Consider the following 16,933-nt stretch of genomic DNA (forward strand, 5'->3'; position numbering starts at 1 on the left):
TGCACTGTCAAGAGGCTTCAGAGGGTAAATATAGAATTCAGCGTGAAGGAAGGGTAAAGGCGGCACAATGCTGATTTATTTCTTCGACTTGGTGCAATTCATCCGACAAGGTGCGAGTCGTTTCTACGAAATAGGTACCGTTATCGGAGAAAACTACTAATGGTACTAATGGTATCTCGTCTCATTCCGAATCTTCTAAATGCCATAACGCACGATTTCTTAGACAAGCTGTGAATTAGCTTTTAAATTGCTCTAATTTTGAGGTCCACCAGATTTCCTGCACCAGGATTTTGCGTTTACACTACGAAATGTGCTAGCGGGTCTTAGAGCTTCATTGCCATACATAAAACATAACGTATTATTGTATTATTAGAACCATCTCAATGTTGCCCAGAACTTCCTTGAGGGCTGATCCGTCGAAGGTAAAGTGTTCTTTTGTTAGCACCCAGAACACTCCTAGGACGCGTTCGTACACCCTGTCTTTGTCGAGACTAAGCGATTTATGTTGGTTGTTGTTCCACCTAAAAATCAAAATTCGGTTACCACAACATATCTGTAACAACCGTGCTAGAAGGGCAGATTCTTCAAACCAGTCGAGAATATTCTGCGCGTTAGACAATATCTTCCCAAATACGAAACTCGCTGTTACGTAGATAGTTTTTGGGCCTGTTTCACCAACTCTACAAAAAAATCGAAGTCGAAGTAAGATATCGACGAGCGATACGAATCAGGGGGCTGATATAACGTCATATTTTCATTGCTCACATGAAAAAGGCGGCAAACGCAAAGCGATTTCACAAAACGAATTTAACTTACCATTTTCACAGTTTCAGGTATTTCGCATCAATTGCCTGCCTGGCATTGGCTATGTGACGCTACAACCTCGGCTAAAATCAAACTAAAACTAACAAAATTTAACAATTTACACATCCGACTCAGTTGTCAGTTTGATCCCGCTCTATGAAGTTGTCAACTTGGGCTCGCTCTATGTTGGCTACGTTTTTTTGTACAGGTTGGTATAGGAAGTGTCATTCCCGTGATACGAATTATCTCTTCAAACGAGTTTTACGACGAGATTTACTTACCATTTTTGAAATATTAACAGATAACTTTCGGATTTTAGGGCTGTCATCAACAACTACAGCTGTAGAAAAGCAAACAAACACCTTTCACTTTTCAGAACATTCGATATGATAATACTCTGCTCGTTTTTATTTTTCCTCTCTCATTCTTTGGTTAAATAAAAATAAAACATTTATAATACAGATTCTCTTAACCCATTTGCAAAACATGCTTTATCTATTCTTTCCATATGTCACTTTGCTATAGTTTTTTTTGTATTTATTTTTGTTTTCCTTACACTTCCAATGTACTTACTGAATATTATTCGATAGACCACTGTACTTTAGTTCAACTTATTGTATTCTTCTAATCGCTTCTAAAACTTTTTCGATTTTGTCAATATCCTAGAATATATTTGATAGGAAAGAAAAAAAACATTTTTCGCGCATATTGAACTTGCTACTCTATTTCGTTATTAGTTTCGTTTCTGGTTTTTTGTTTCTCTTTTTTTCTGCCGGACACTACAGCGAAAGAAGCTGACCCACGCACCGCGACGATGATGGGAGGAGGGGAACATGAGCAAGTTTGACTTTTTCGCAGCCGAATCGAACGGCGGCAAAATGAAACATTAATCAAATTAACATTGCCCATTTGCTTTGCTACGGGTGTGAACTCCTCTGGGGGCTCTCTCTCTCTCTCGTGGTGAACGGTGCCGGAGATTGGTGACGAACAGTAGGTACGATACAATACAATACAACTTTAAGCGATGCCGTCGAATAAACTTTTCCCGGTCTTCCCGGTTCCCGGGGGCTCACCGGAGGGGTATATATAGAGGACATTAAAAATGTATAAAAATCCAACAATCCAAACTTTAGCGCTTGCACTGGTTACTGATTCTTCTCATATTCTGCATGCCTGCGAGCTTCTGTTTCGTCGTACCGGTCGCTTTTTATTCGTGATTTATTTTTGTTTTTTTTTTGTCTTCTTCCAATTTTATCATAATTTGAAAATTTCAGGCACATATTAAATTAAAACTTAATTTATTTTCGTTTTCGGCTCTTTCAGTGGACTTTCGATTCTTGCTCTCATTTACACACACACACGCGTAAACACAATCGCACTTATTTTGCACGCATGACTAAAAACTTTCAGCCGATTCGCCGGTAGCGAGGAAACCAAATTTACGCGAAATACGCGGATTTATAGTGCACAATGCAACACTGCAATTTATTGATATTTTTTTTTGTTCATCAGTGTTTGATTACACCGGTCTATACATAATTTCTGTGCATTGAATTGAATTCGCGAAGAATTGCTGCAATTTTGTAAGGATTTCGCCAGTGTTATCGTTCTATCTACGGGAGGATCTTCAGGTTCCTGTTTGCATTCATTCACTTTTTTGTTTTCTTTGAAGTTAGTGGATAGTTAGTGAGGCGAAAGCGCTGACGGTTGGGATGGTAGCGACGGTGGTGGTGGTGGTTGTGGTTGCGGTGTTGGTAGTGCTGGTTCTTACAATCTAAGTCTCTATACAAGTCTACAGAAATCCACATTTACGTTTATCTTACGACTAAAATGCGAACAACTTATATTAGCTTTTTTTCTTTTATTCGGTTTTCTTTCAAGTTTTGTTCGAACGGTTTCTGGGCTTGCCTGTGCAATGATGAAATTTTATTTTGTTTTATTTACACACTCTTGTCGGAAAGTGAACAAAAACTGGTAGGTTGTTGTTTGCCATGTTTGAAACTTATTATTTTACAGAAGGTGTGTCTGCCTCAAACTTAAAAACGTACGAATGGCAATAAAGTTTATTTTCGAGCTACTTGTCAGCGACTAACTTAACTTTCTTCATAGCTTTCTAACAGGTACTGCCCAGCCTGCACAGAAACTGGTACAAAATATCCATCCTTCGTGTTCCCTCCCTTTTAGTCATTTCCCATATGTCGTATTGATAGATAGATAGATAGATAGATGCGTCATGAACCCTCACATATAATTTTAGTAGACCTGAATTACTCGCATCGAGCCTATTTACCACAAATGTAGGTTCCAGTTTCATGAATAAATTGTCATTCCTTTTTGAGAAACAGAGCGAATGCGTTGCAAAATTTGAAACAATCGGCACAAAACACAAGAAAATTCTTGAATAGCGAAAACAAAAATGGTCCCAAGTTACCTCCCTACGCTGCGATACCCTACAGATGTCGACAATGAAAAAAAAAACTCTCGCTCGGTTAGTTTATGTTTGCAGATAGGACCTATTCAAAAATCAGACCGGAATTAATGGTTAGGGGAAGAAATTATATTATTTCGAACAACTTTGCTAAGACATCAATGCTTAAAATCCTTAAGGAATTCATACTTTTTAAGACATGTCGTTTTCCAAAACCTTGTGGTGTATCTGAAAAACTGCTGATTTTTCTAATTTCGTTTTTCGAGTTTGTGAAAACTGTGTGTACAAAACTTGTGCAGATGCATCGTTTTTATATAAACCAGCATCACCAGCCTGTTTTTCAATCAAGTTCGTTTCATTGATGTGGTACCGGCGTCAGTCAATGACACATAGTGTACGCACCGTGCAGAGTCGACAGTTAACCGAAACAAATGAAGCGTTTTGTATGTTTATGGTGCAACAGTGCCCGCAGTAGTTACGCAATGAAATTGATTTGATTGACTTCATAGATTGATTTAAGTTAATTTTAAGTTAATTTTGAAACCATTCCTACGTTTTAGTATGGGTTTTATTACACACTTATGTATAATGGATCGAGCGACCAAAATTGGTCGTAAAACCCGTAATAAGAGGGCGATAAAACTCAAACTGTTACCGGACTGTGCCTTATAATTTGCAACCGAGACCGCGGCTGTCACGCATCATTCCGAGTTGTAAGTATTAACAAAACATCGTTATAGTATTATATTGCAATTTTATGGGAAAGAAGATTTCTACTAAAAAGCTTTTAATTTTGTCCAGGAAAATGTTCCCATGCACTTTCCTTTTTCTTCGAAATAAATGGAGACACGGTTTAGTAGGTAACTGTTTCAGTTTGTAAACTACCAATTCGTTCGCTAAATGTATTGAATGTTAGGACTAAATTATTAGGTCTTCTATTTTAATGTTTGCAGGCGTTTCTAAAAACTTTTTTTAAAAAACTTATACAAGCTTATGATAAATGTCAAAAAAGTTTAATATTTTAATTTCAAAATTAATTGTTTAATTGAACGAATCAATTATTTAATATGACTGAAAAAGTACAAATTGTTGAGCCTAACGGACATCAACATCGCAAATATCTTATTGCTTCAAAATTATATTTCTTTGTTTTTTTTTATCGAGCAATGAAACCAACAAACCGGCCAAATTAGATAGAACGTTTACAAGCAAGTCAATTCAATTTTGCTGTACTTTTATTCTCATTACTCTCCGGTGACAGTCTCCCAAAGTAGCATGGGTACTGTTGAAAACTTTCATCCTTCAATTGAAATTAAAATCCAGACTTTGATAAATTAAAGCCCATGGGATTCAAAGTTTGCCGTTGTCAAGAATTACTTTGCGTTCGGTATAACTGTTTACACGCTTCTGCAGTGCTTAGTATTTTATTCGGAAACAAATTAAACAGCTCCCCAAATTAAGAGCAGACTTTAATTGAAAAGGTATAATGGTTTATACGTTGAGCGATTTACATTTATTCAGATAATTCATCTAATTTACAATTTGTCAACATAGATAAATTCTTATTTAACAAGTTAAATCTTTCCAATTTTTGTGCAAAAATGTGTACCCGAATTCAAACAGAAGTTCCTCGAACTTTAACAGTTCACTTTTGAGAAAGTCCGGATACATCCCGTGTTTGGTTCATTACTTATTTCCAAATGCAGTCCGATGAAATGCAGTTAAGTCATCAATAATCAATTGACACATTCTGCATCTATATTCGAGTGCGCCAAGGTCAAATAAACGACATACATAGGTTTGGGTAAGGTAATAATCCATCGAAATTTATTTATTTATTAACTTTTTTATTGGGGCTTTCAACCAGTGGTTGGTTCGCCATCGAGATGACGCCAAGAAAGATACGGTAAAACCAGTCGAACAAATCCTCTTTGCACATGTTTGATCCGCACGTTTGCATGAAAAACAAAACCAAATTGCAGTTCACCAGCAGCAACTTTAAAACTTGGAAATTCCTGAGAAATAATTATTTTCAGATAAATTAAATCTCAGTTTAGCGTTCTGCAAAACACTCAGGTCACTATTTTTTTTCCTTTTCTGTAGTCAATTATCCTGTCACAATTAAGGTGTGATGGGTAATAGTTGACATAGTACACGGTCCCGGACGCTAAAAAGACCGGTAGTCCTCTACGGACTTGAAACGGTAACTTTGCTTACGGAAGACATACGTGCACTTGCCGTTTTTGAACGAAAGGTGTTGCGGACTATTTTTGGCGGAGTGCAAACGGAAAGCGGAGAGTGGAGGAGACGTATGAATCACGAGCTACAGGCACTACTTGGAGAGATTCCCATCGTACACCTGGCGAAAGTTGGGAGACTATGGTGGGCCGGCCACGTCGCAAGGATGCCGGACGACTGTATTGTGAAATCCGTTCTCTTCAAAAACCCCACCGGCACCAGAAATAGAGGGGCTCAACGTGCACGATGGCTCGACCAGGTTGAAGCCGACTTGCGTGTGTCGAAACGCGCAACGAATTGGCGACGAGTAGCGCAGGACCGAGTACAATGGAGAGGAATTGTGTCGGCTTATTCGTTTCTTGCAATACCATATACTGAAAAAAAAGTCCATTGCATCAAAGTGCAACTGCATGGCTGCTTGGCTAGCTGGAAATGCAAATCTTTGCAAATCTATACGTCCTCTTTAAACCAATATTCGCATATTCAATAATATCGAAAATTTCTGCTTGAAATACCGTTGAAATGTGTCCCATTGTCATAGCTGCAGCGTTAGTTAAAAATCCCAGCACAAGTATTTTCACTCACTATTGGTATAGAACACAATAGAACATGGACGCAAATTTGGCCCACTTTTAAGGGAACGTATTCACATATACGTTGAGTAATATGGTAATACTAGTTGAGCCCGAATCTTACGATCCGGAAAATATAGATGTCTGTTCAGAATTCAGAAAACTGCGGGTACATTCCACTGGCCAGTGTTTGCGAAGAAGTTTAATCTTGGTATTAGTTCGTTGAGTTCTGATATTGCATAATATAGCTCAGAGATGTTGTACATAAAAGAGTCAACCGGAAACTAAAACAAATAGTTTTTATGGTCGTATGGGATTTTATTTAACTGAATAAAAACTTCTGACTGTTTGCAACATTTATGTAGTCTGATTAGAGTAAAATGTTGCTTAGAAAATTCTTGATCATTTGCTATCATTAACCCATTTTTTTAAAATTTTGCGACTTGGTCCGGTCTGATTTAACACCGACCATATGATATCGCGACAAGCAATCGAGTTGAGCAGATGAATCATGCTGTCCAGTCTAGCAGTCCAGTCGAGCAGTCGAATCGAACAATCCAGTCGAGCAGTTCAATCGTGCAGTTAAGTCGAGCAGTCAGGTCGTGTAGTAAGTTAAGCAAATGTGTCAAGCAGTCGAATCGAGTAGTTAAGTCGAGTAGTCCATTCAAGCAGATAAATCGAGCTGTTCAGTCAAGCAGTCAAGTCGATCTGTCCAATCAAACAGTTGAGTCGATCAGACGAATCGAACAGTTCAGTCGAGCAGTTCAGTTAAGCAATCCAGTCGAGCAATCAAATCGAGCAGTCTAATCGACCAGTCCAGTCGAGCAGTCTAGTCAACCAGTTGAGCACTCGAGCAGTCCAGCAGTCGACCAGTGAAGTGACTGAGAATACAACCATTGCTACGAAAGCATGACGTCCTATCAGGGACCTGTTTTAGTTACTGATAAGCCTCTTATGACGTCCTGTCAGAGACCTGGTTTTCGGTACAGACATAAGCCTCTTATATAAATAGATTAGAGAGGTACTATGTTGAGAAGGGCATCCAAAGCAACTAATGAGTTTATTTATAACGGCAGTTACAATTAAAAGAAGGAACGGTAGAAGAAAGTAACAAAACAAAAGCGTTGATAGTATGTTAAGGGAGACAAGGCCTGAAGGGGAAAGATCGGAAAATCAGGTAAGGATGTGTCATTGAAGTAACGCTTATTACAGTTTGTATAACGTTCATCTTTATCCAAGCTGGGGAATCCCTTAGCTAATTTTCCGCCCTTTGTCCTTCACACCTTGTCTCCCTTGTCTGCACCTTTATTTCATTACTTTCTTCTACCATTTCCTCCGTCGATTGTAAAAACCTGCCGTTATAAAAAATTAATTAAATGCTTGACCTCATCTCAAAGGTCAAGACAAGAAACACGAGGTTGGTCCGATTCAGTTTTTCTTAAGTAACACCAAGGTATTTAACTTATTCTGTAAACTGAATTTGGATTAGTTTGCGTTAAATTTAGATTGAACCTTTTAGGAAAATGTACTACAACAGTTTTAGAACCACCATTTTAAAGTTATGTTGAAAGCGGTTTGTAATATAGTTACTATATATATAGTTCGGCGGATAGAAAACCAGGCGAATTGGCATCCCTGATTTATGAAATTAAATTTGATATTATGGTGAAATGTGCAGGTTTTTACGAAAAATAATCACTGGCGGGTGTTGAAAATGACTAGTTCTATGAAAATAAAGTGTATTTTTTTAACATTACTCCTGCATTTTGGATTTTGAAAAGCTTTTGGCTCCGCTTTTGACGTTTAGTTGGTTCCCGATTTTCTATCCGCCGAACTATATATATAGTAACTATAGTTTGTAATCGATTAGACATCGTGTTATCAAACTTCCCACGGATTATAATGCTTAAATCGTCTGCGTAACCAAGAATCAATGTTGTTTTCAGATAATCGCCGCCACCTCAATTTTCGTTCAATTTTATCGACGTTTTACGATGAAATAATTATAAACATTTAAATACCAGTTGGTCCGGACCTTTCGACTGCTACTGCTGATCTTCGCTCATCATCTGCGGACAACTTTTTTCAAAAGTAACAAAAAGACTGGCACCTCTGCCAATATTCGGGAGACACTCATGGCAGCTCGCTCTGCCGGCCAAGGTGGTCCCTGGCATCTGTGTGAGTGAGTGCTAATATTCATACCGTCATGCCAACATAGTCGAACAAACATCAATACAGAATTTTAAAGAGCTTTACTAACACTCATGCAAAATTTTCCACCTTCGCCAAAAGAAGCACCGCTGATGGTGGCGCAGGACGTTTATCTGGAAAAATAACAGAGACTGGCAGTCTTGTTCATAATGGGGTCTACGTCCTTATTGAAGAGTTACCTGATTGGTAAGAACTTTGATGAAACTTTGTCCACCGATTGAAAGATCTTGGTCGGCGGATCAACTTCGCTGAAAACAATACTTTTCCTTAGTGCCAGCGTCCCGAGATATACCGAGTTAAAGTTAACGTGGGTGTTCTATAAAATACAACAGCGCGAGTAACCGTGAGGTACCAAAGTCGTCTACCATTTTTTTCTGTTGTCTGTAATAGAACAGAGGAAAGAATGGTGGGTTTGAAGCCATTAGCAGTCATTTTGTCTCTCTAACCTTTTTCCAAACCTTTGGTATGTAACTCAAAGTAATCCTGGCTATATAAAGTTCAGACAACATGGGAGTAAGAACTTCTTCTCCCTGTTGGAGCAATACCGGAATAATTTCATCGTGCCTTGCAAGTTTGAAAGGTTGAACCTCAGTTCAAACCTAGAACGCGTGAAGAATGTACAAGCTTTAAGATATAGTTTATTTTGCCTCATCTAAATGTCTTGCGCTTCAACAGATACAGGTATTGACCTTGAGAAGTGAGAACTACTATCATTACTTCCAATGTTTCAGAGGAATCGACAGTCAAACTGCCATTCTCTTTTCTTTTAGGTTTGCCAAGATCATTAGAATGGTCTTTTGAAAAAACTTTGTGCAGCTTTGCAGTTGTTGGAGCGTTATTAATCTCTTCACAGACCCGTCTTTAGTCTTTTCGTTTGGTACGTCTCAATTTTCTATTATATTCAGTCACTTTTGCTCGATTTAACTAAGCTTACTAACACGATTCACTCAGTGTCAATGCGATCAATCCAAGGATCCGTGCCGGCAAAGTCCAATTTTACAAGCACGATGGAGTGATCAACGAGCTGGGAACGGCGTTCGTAGTGATGGGCAGAATGAAGGATCGCGTTATGAATTGGAAAACGATCAACGAGGATGTGTATGTTTAGGATAAAATGTCGTTTCTTCAACTACACCATGACTGGCGCACATCATACCACGCCATGTCCTCACGAGGGTAGACCCGAGGTAACGTACGAGAGCTGTGCACCACGGGACGTCGAGATTATTATCGGAGATATAAACGCCCAGATTGGCAGGGAGGCAGGGATGATTCCTCCTCAGAAGAAAAAAAAGAAAAGAGAAAAATTCAAACTGTGCTCAGTCTTCAACGCAATTTATTCTTCTCCGTTTCATTTTAACTTTTCTCTTTCTTACTGAACGCAGTTGTATGAGCAACCGCACATTGTGCTACTCATTGAGGAGAATGTTAATACACTTTGAATACGTTGATGCGATGCGCTGACGTATGACAACTACGGGAAGTTTTAACATGGGTAGTGCGTTGAGAAAAAACGACGATTGTAAATAGCAGTCTATGCCATCAGAAAAATATTAATCCGTTAATGCAGTTGAATCATGATTCTTACATTTAGTATATTCAGTTGAGTTTGGCTGCCTGTGGACGCAACTGCATCCATATGGTCAGGCATGCCACAACGGCAACAGTGCGAAAAATGTTATTTAGGTATGGCAACATCGGAATTCCTATGCATTTGCTTCTTGACGCACACCTACAGGAAAGTCTTATTATGAACAAAGATAATTCTCCGCTAAGATTCAAAATTTAAAGACTTTTGATTGCCTTGACGCCTCTGAGTCTGTAGTTTCTGTAGGCGCACCGGTTGTTTTGTTTTCACGTTTACTGCTGTAGCTACCGAGAGGACCGGGAGCAAAACCGAAAGTTGCTCATTTAAAGAGCGCAATAAGAAGTTTTTCTGCGCGTCAGTTTTTCTCTTTATGCTTAGTCTGTTTCTCCTTGTGTGGATTTATTGCTCATTTCTGACAGCGGTTCTGCTCATTGTGTTGGAAAAAAAGTTGCACTTTTTGCACAATGAGTGAGGAAATAACAAGCCTGCAGGGAGGCAATGTATAGACCGGGCCACGTTGTCTGCAGCTTCCCGAGAAATGGTGAAGATATCCACAAAGTCACCTGGAAAGCACCTGATCAACGGACATTGAACCTAATCAACTAAATTCTCATCGATGGTTAGCTTTTCACTAAAATCACCAACATACACTTCCTAAGCGATGTGCCTATAGACTCAGGTCATTATCTAGGTGCAGTACAGGTGCGCTCAAAGCTATCAACGGTATACACCTCGAGACAAAACCTCTCTCCTTGGTTAAACATTCGGAAATCAGGCAACCCGCGAGTTGCCGAGAATTGGATGAAGCTCTACCTTCCTCTGGCTTTAACTCTCGAAACCGGATGGATCAGGATATGCTCGGCCGTCAATGAGGCCGCACCCACTGTGCTAGGTGGAGAAACCCCGTGTGCACGAAATGATTGGTTTGACGGAGAATGTCAACAAGCGACGGAGAGGAAGAAGTGCTTGGAAAACCTAACTAAGCATTGCCTCGAGGGAGAATTAGGCCCAAGTATTGACGAGTGTGAAATAAGTTTTCCAAGATTCTGACGAGGAAAAAGCATCAGAATGAAAACAGAAATTTTGAATAGCTGGAGCAACTATTTCGGGTCAAGTTTTATGTTTACGAGAAGCTGAGTCAGCTGAAGAATAATTGAGCCGCCGGATAGAACCGACTCCCGGCAGAACTCTACATAAAGGGCACCGAAGCACTGGCACTGGGTGGAGGAGAAACTACTGGAGTAGTGAATGTAAGGTGTAGTCCGTCCCATCTACAAAAAGAGCGATCGGCTAGATTGCTGTAATTACCGCGGAATTAAGTTGGTCAACGCCGCCTACAGGGCGGTCTCCTAGATTTTGTTACGTCGTTTACCGCCAATAGCAAGAGAATTCATAAGGCAGTTTCAGGCAGGCTTTGTGGAGGCCTGTGCTACTACGGATCAAATTTTTACTCTTCGATAAATCCTCCAGAAATGTCGAAAATACAACGTGCCCACGCATCATATTTTCATGAGTTTCAGAGCTGCATACGATACAGTCGAACGCGAACAGCTATGGTAGATAATGCACGAATACGGGTTTCCAGACAAACTGACGCGGCTGATCAAAGCAACCCTGGAGCGAATGATGTGCTACGTGCTGCATGTTTCGGGGGCGCTCTTGGGGCTCTTTAAAACGTGGAGAAGATTGTGGAAAGGGGATGGCCAGTCCTGTATGTTATTCAACATCGCTATTAAAAATATGATTCAGTGAGCGGGCATCGGAATGAGAGAACGATCTTCAGCAAATAAAACCAGCTCCTAGCCTTTTCAGACGACCACGACATCATTACTAGAAACCTTGGTACGGCGGAGACAATCTACGCCAGACTAAAAGGCGGATGCTAGGAGGATTGGGTTACAAAGCAATGCGTCCAAAACCAAATATAGGAAGAGGAAGGAAGAGACTCCAGTGAAAACAACGTTTGCCTTCCACGGACAATGACCATTGACGGCGCAGAACTGGGAGTGGTTTATGAGTTCATATATTTGGGATTTCTGATCACCACTCACTGACAATAATTCGATCAAGGAGTATTACGTTAATCAAACCGGTAGTTCTCAACACCGAAAAAATACACACGCTCGATCAAAATGAAAAACACATAGATTTTCTCCTGGCGATAATCATTACCGTTACATTGGAATAACACATGAATCATGGTTTAATGATAAAATATTTTGAGATGATCTGATATTCATATCAACTCTTCGTGAGAGTCACGTTAGTTTCAAGTGGAACGACATGTGAAACACTTTTCATAAGTAAAACTCTTTGATCAAACGTGTAAAATTCTTGAAATATTAATACAAACTCACACAATTATATGTGGATTGCAATAGGATATGTACTAATGGTAAAACACGTAGATTTGCAGATTGCAGTGCAGAAACATTGATTGCCAAGCTGACTCAAGTTTGCTGGAAAAACATGACCATTTAATATGTTTTGCTTATAAAATATTTCACGTTAAATTGAAGGGAACAACTTTTGATACCCGAATGATTGGCATATGAAACAAAATCTATACCTATAAAGAAGGATTTCTGTCTGTCTGTCTGTCTGTCCGTATGTTCCTTATAGAATCGAAAACTACTGAACCAATCGGCATGGAAATATACATGTAGAGGTTTATTGGGGCCAGGAAAGGTTTTAGTGATGGTTAGAAACCCCTCCCCCCACTAAGAGGGGGGGCTCCCATGCAAATGAAACGCAAATTTCTGCATAACTCGACAACTAATCAAGCAAATAGAACAAAATTTGGCATGTGGGTGTTTTCGGTGACAAGAATTTATTCTATGGTAAATTGAGACCCCTCCCCTCTTTATAAGGGGAATTATAACTCCTCTCCTCTTTAAAAGGGGGGTTTCCATACAAATTTCCTCATAACTCGAGAACTAATCAAGCAAATGGAACAAAATTTGGCATGTGAAAGTTTTCGAGGGCAAAAATATTTTCTATGGTAAATAAAGACCCCTCCCCACTTTAAGAGGGGGGGCTCCTATACAAACGAAATACAAATTTCCTCATAACTCGAGAACTAATCAAGCAAATGGAACAAAATTTGGCACGTGGGTGTTTTTGGAGACAAAATTTTTTTCTATGATGAATTGGGACCCCTCCCCACTTTAGGAAGGGGGGCTCCTATACAAATGAAATGCAAATTTCCTCATAACTCGAGAACTAATCAAGCAAATAGAACCAAATTTGGCATGTGGAGGTTTTTGGAGGCAAAAATATTTTCTATGGTGAATTAGGACCCCTCCCAACTTTAAGAGGGGGTGCTTCTACACAAATGAAATACAAATTTCCTCATAATTCGAGAACTAATCAAGTAAATGGAACCAAATTTGGCATGTGGGTGTTTTTGGAGGCAACCATTTTTTCTATGATGAATTAGGACCCCTTACCTTTTTAAGAGGGGGGGCTCTCATACAAACGAAATACAAATTTCCTCATAACTCTAGAACTAATCAAGCAAATGGAACCAAATTTATCATGTGGGTGTTTTAGATGGCAGAAATTTTTTCTATGGTGAATTACGACCCCTTCCCCTTTTAAGAGGGGAGCTCCCATACAAATGAAATTCAAATTTCCTTATAACTTGAGAACTAATCAAGCAAATGGAACCAAATTTGGCATGTGGGAGATTTTGGAGTCTTGAATTTATTTTACGATAGTTAGAGACCTCTGACCCCTGTGGTAGGGGAATATGGACTCTCATACAAATAAAACAGAAATTTTTGCGAAACTCAAAAACTAATCGAGCTCGAGAAATTCGAGACTCTTCCATAAAACATTAGTCAATACAAGACCACAAAAACTATCTATAGTAACACTAGTTCATTCAGGACGAGACGGTCGCGAGTGTTGCCGGTGACCCGCCGTCGGAAGCGCCGCCCAACTCGAGATTGTGACAAAGATCATCCGAGATTCATGATTTATGTACAACACAGGTTAATTTGTGGCAATACGAAGTTTGTCGGGTCAGCTAGTTAACTATAATTGCACATTAAATCCATGTGTCAGTTCCCTTGGTATCGCCATGTCTATTTTTATCAGTGTACGGACTTGAGAGTGTAACTGTTCTAAAATGGTCAGACTAATAGATATTACTAGGTAACTAGGTTGTTTCTCAACGGATTTCCGGTCTTTTTCCACTAATCGACTGTAAATGAAGCCTAGTTTTCAGATAAAATGTGAATATTATTTAATTCCCATGACAGAAAAAGATACAAGCGATGAAAAATACATCAGTTTTTGACATACCTCCCGACAACCCGGAATGTCTCCGGTGTCCACTGGGTACTGCGAATCTTGAAATTTATTAGAAAAACTAAAAAAAACCCATCAAATACACTTGGTTTCATCTGAAAATGGCTAAAAATAAAAATAAATAAAATTTCGTCAAAATTATTTCGTCTAACCCCTGTGTATGCAATATAGAAACCGTTTAGAAAATTCAATCAAAAACAGTACGTAAAGTACCTAAATAATTGCATTGGAATTATTACATTCTTAGAACGATTTTAGCGACCACAATGGCCTATAAAACCGCACAATAGAAGTGCAGTTAAACTCAAATTGCCATTTCTGGATAGTCGACAAAGACCAAATTTACACAAAATTGATGAACCAATTCGAACAAAGCAATACTTTTTGCGGAGCTGGCATAAAAAGGTACGCAAAAATGAGTTAAATTAGAGCTTCCTTTTTTTTGTTATTTTAGCCTACATACAACAAATCGTACGTTTTACGCCAAATTCAAGCATTCACTTTTATTTCCCTTTTATAGCGACCTTATTGTGGTTTTTATGAGTAATTTTGGGTTTATAGAGTCATTAAAGAGATCGTTTTGAGTGTGTAACAAAGCCAATATTGTTATTTCAAATAGTATATTTCAATACTTTTATTTCCATGTGGATTCATCACTACGATCAGTACCGTTGATCTATTGTGATATTGCTCGAGTGAGCGATATGCTTATTATAAATTTTATGCGTGCTCATGATGTAATGGGGTTTATCCTTCCTTCAATGCTTGCTCTACTTTACCCACTTGTTCCGCACCGCATGTATACTATGTCCAATTATAGTCGTCCGTGATGAGGACTCATTGCTCTGACCCGTAAACTTAGCCATAAGAGTGTCTTTTCCACTGGCAAAAGGCTTCGTCGGGGTAATATTAGAAACTAGCACGAAGGCAAAGGTAATGAAAGACCTGAGAATAAACCTATGCTAAAGCCACTTGAAATAGAATGGAATGATTCTACTAAGATACTAACCAACGGCTTGTCAAAGGAGACATGCAGACATTACTTAATTTAGAACTTTGTGAGATTAAAAATGTATTAAAATCGAATCAGAACCAGCTCTGAATTACATAAAACAAGTCTGGTATTAGATTCGGCGTCGTTTTTAACTGCAAATTCCAGGAAATAGTAAAGATTACGCCGCAAGAGGGGTACTTTTCTTCTACGAAAAACGAAACAATTATTGAATTTATACTCAACCATCAAACTCTATTGCGATCGCTAATTTAGTATCAGCACCAACCATCTAACAGGATATTTCTTAAATTCTTCCTGTTCAATCCCAACCTAACAAACATTTAGTTTTACATCAACCATCCACTGATCATGCTAATTGTGAAAATAACAGGTTACCGAGGGTCCAGCAGCCTCCTAAAGGTTCTTTTGTGCACGAAAACCCGATCACGAGAAATAATGCTTCATCACTGCACAGCCATGTCGAACCGAAACCACCCTCGAACAAAAAAAAAACAACAGAAAACATGCGTAGCAAAACTAGACTTCCATGGCGTTTTATTGGTTTCCTGCACGCATCCCCTCGTCAATGTAGGTTTAGTTGTACGTTCCCATGACTGAACACATACAAAAAAACTAGCATCGATGAGCGATGAGCGCATTGGTGGCACCGGTGCCGTCGCGAACGACCACGGAACGGTCCGGCTACAGATGTGCCACTGTTCCGTTCTCGGGCAATTGGACCGGCTTTGCCAGGGCGGCTGCCTTCCCGACACTGACACCACTGGTGTCGGTCGCATCGACGCCCGGCGCAGATTTATTCAATTTCGGCTGTTCGACCGTGCCGGAAATGGTAACAATCGTAACTAAGTCCTTGTTTGCAACATTTTCGCTCCCCGCGTTACTATCATTCTCAATTATTTCGCGTGTAATTGAGTTTCGTTGTTTATGTGACACCGGGTCTGTACCGTGCGGTACCGACGTGGGTTGCGTTTTCGCCAAACCGGCGGCGGTGGCGGCCGGTACTGATTTACCATTGTCAACTTTAATAATCGAAGGCGTACGGCCGGCAGCCACCGGTTGACCCGTCGTAGAAGCAATATTATCGTCATTTATTAGAGCCGAACCACCACCACTGCCGCCACAGGATTCGCCAGCCGATGTCGTCGTCCCAGCAGATGTCGCCGTGCCTGGCGCCGGTTGCACCGACTTCACCGACGTTGATGAATTCCTGCGGTCAATGGTGCGATAAGTCGGCGGGGGTTGACCGCTCGGATCCGGATCCACTGCGATGTCCGGTGGGTTACCGGCCGACGGTTGCGATGATTGAGTTGCCACGTTAACGCTGTTTGTACTGCTGCCCATGGCACCGCTTATGATGCCACTTATGCCACCGAATATGCTGGTGGCGGTGCTGCTGCTGCTAGCGCCCCCACCTGCGGCTGTTATTCCGGCACCGTTTGCGTTATTGTTCGAGCCACTGCTGTTGTACCGTGAGGTGAGCGGGATTCTGTGGACGGGATGAAACGAAGGATGATGCTTGTTAGTATAGTGCTGCAGTACGGTATGGTTTTGTATATTTATATGAAACTAAACATTGATTTTTTCTGCTTTACAAACTTCCCACAAGATGGACTAGTTCTCTAAGCCTCTACCAAGAAACATTTTAATTGTATAGCAGCTTCTCAAGCACTTGTTCCATTGGTTTTAGCTATACAATGGTTGAATAAGCTACTCTTAAACAAAAATGTTTGTTGGACTGTCTGTTCTTGGAGTGCTATAAAGTC

General features: G+C 39.9%; 1 protein-coding gene across 1 annotated transcript in view; it reads right to left on the minus strand.

Annotated features, from left to right (window-relative positions):
* Positions 1-13,308: 13,308 nt before the first annotated feature.
* LOC128736305 (uncharacterized) overlaps positions 13,309-16,933 on the minus strand; it is a 337,844-nt gene continuing 334,219 nt past the window's right edge. Inside the window, exon 6 of the mRNA XM_053830782.1 lies at positions 13,309-16,656. Coding sequence (XP_053686757.1) covers positions 15,852-16,656 — 805 coding nt within the window. The 3' untranslated portion in view covers positions 13,309-15,851. The remainder of the gene's footprint in view (positions 16,657-16,933) is intronic.

Source organism: Sabethes cyaneus, chromosome 2, assembly GCF_943734655.1.
Source record: "Sabethes cyaneus chromosome 2, idSabCyanKW18_F2, whole genome shotgun sequence".
NCBI classification, from domain to species: Eukaryota; Metazoa; Arthropoda; class Insecta; order Diptera; family Culicidae; genus Sabethes; species Sabethes cyaneus.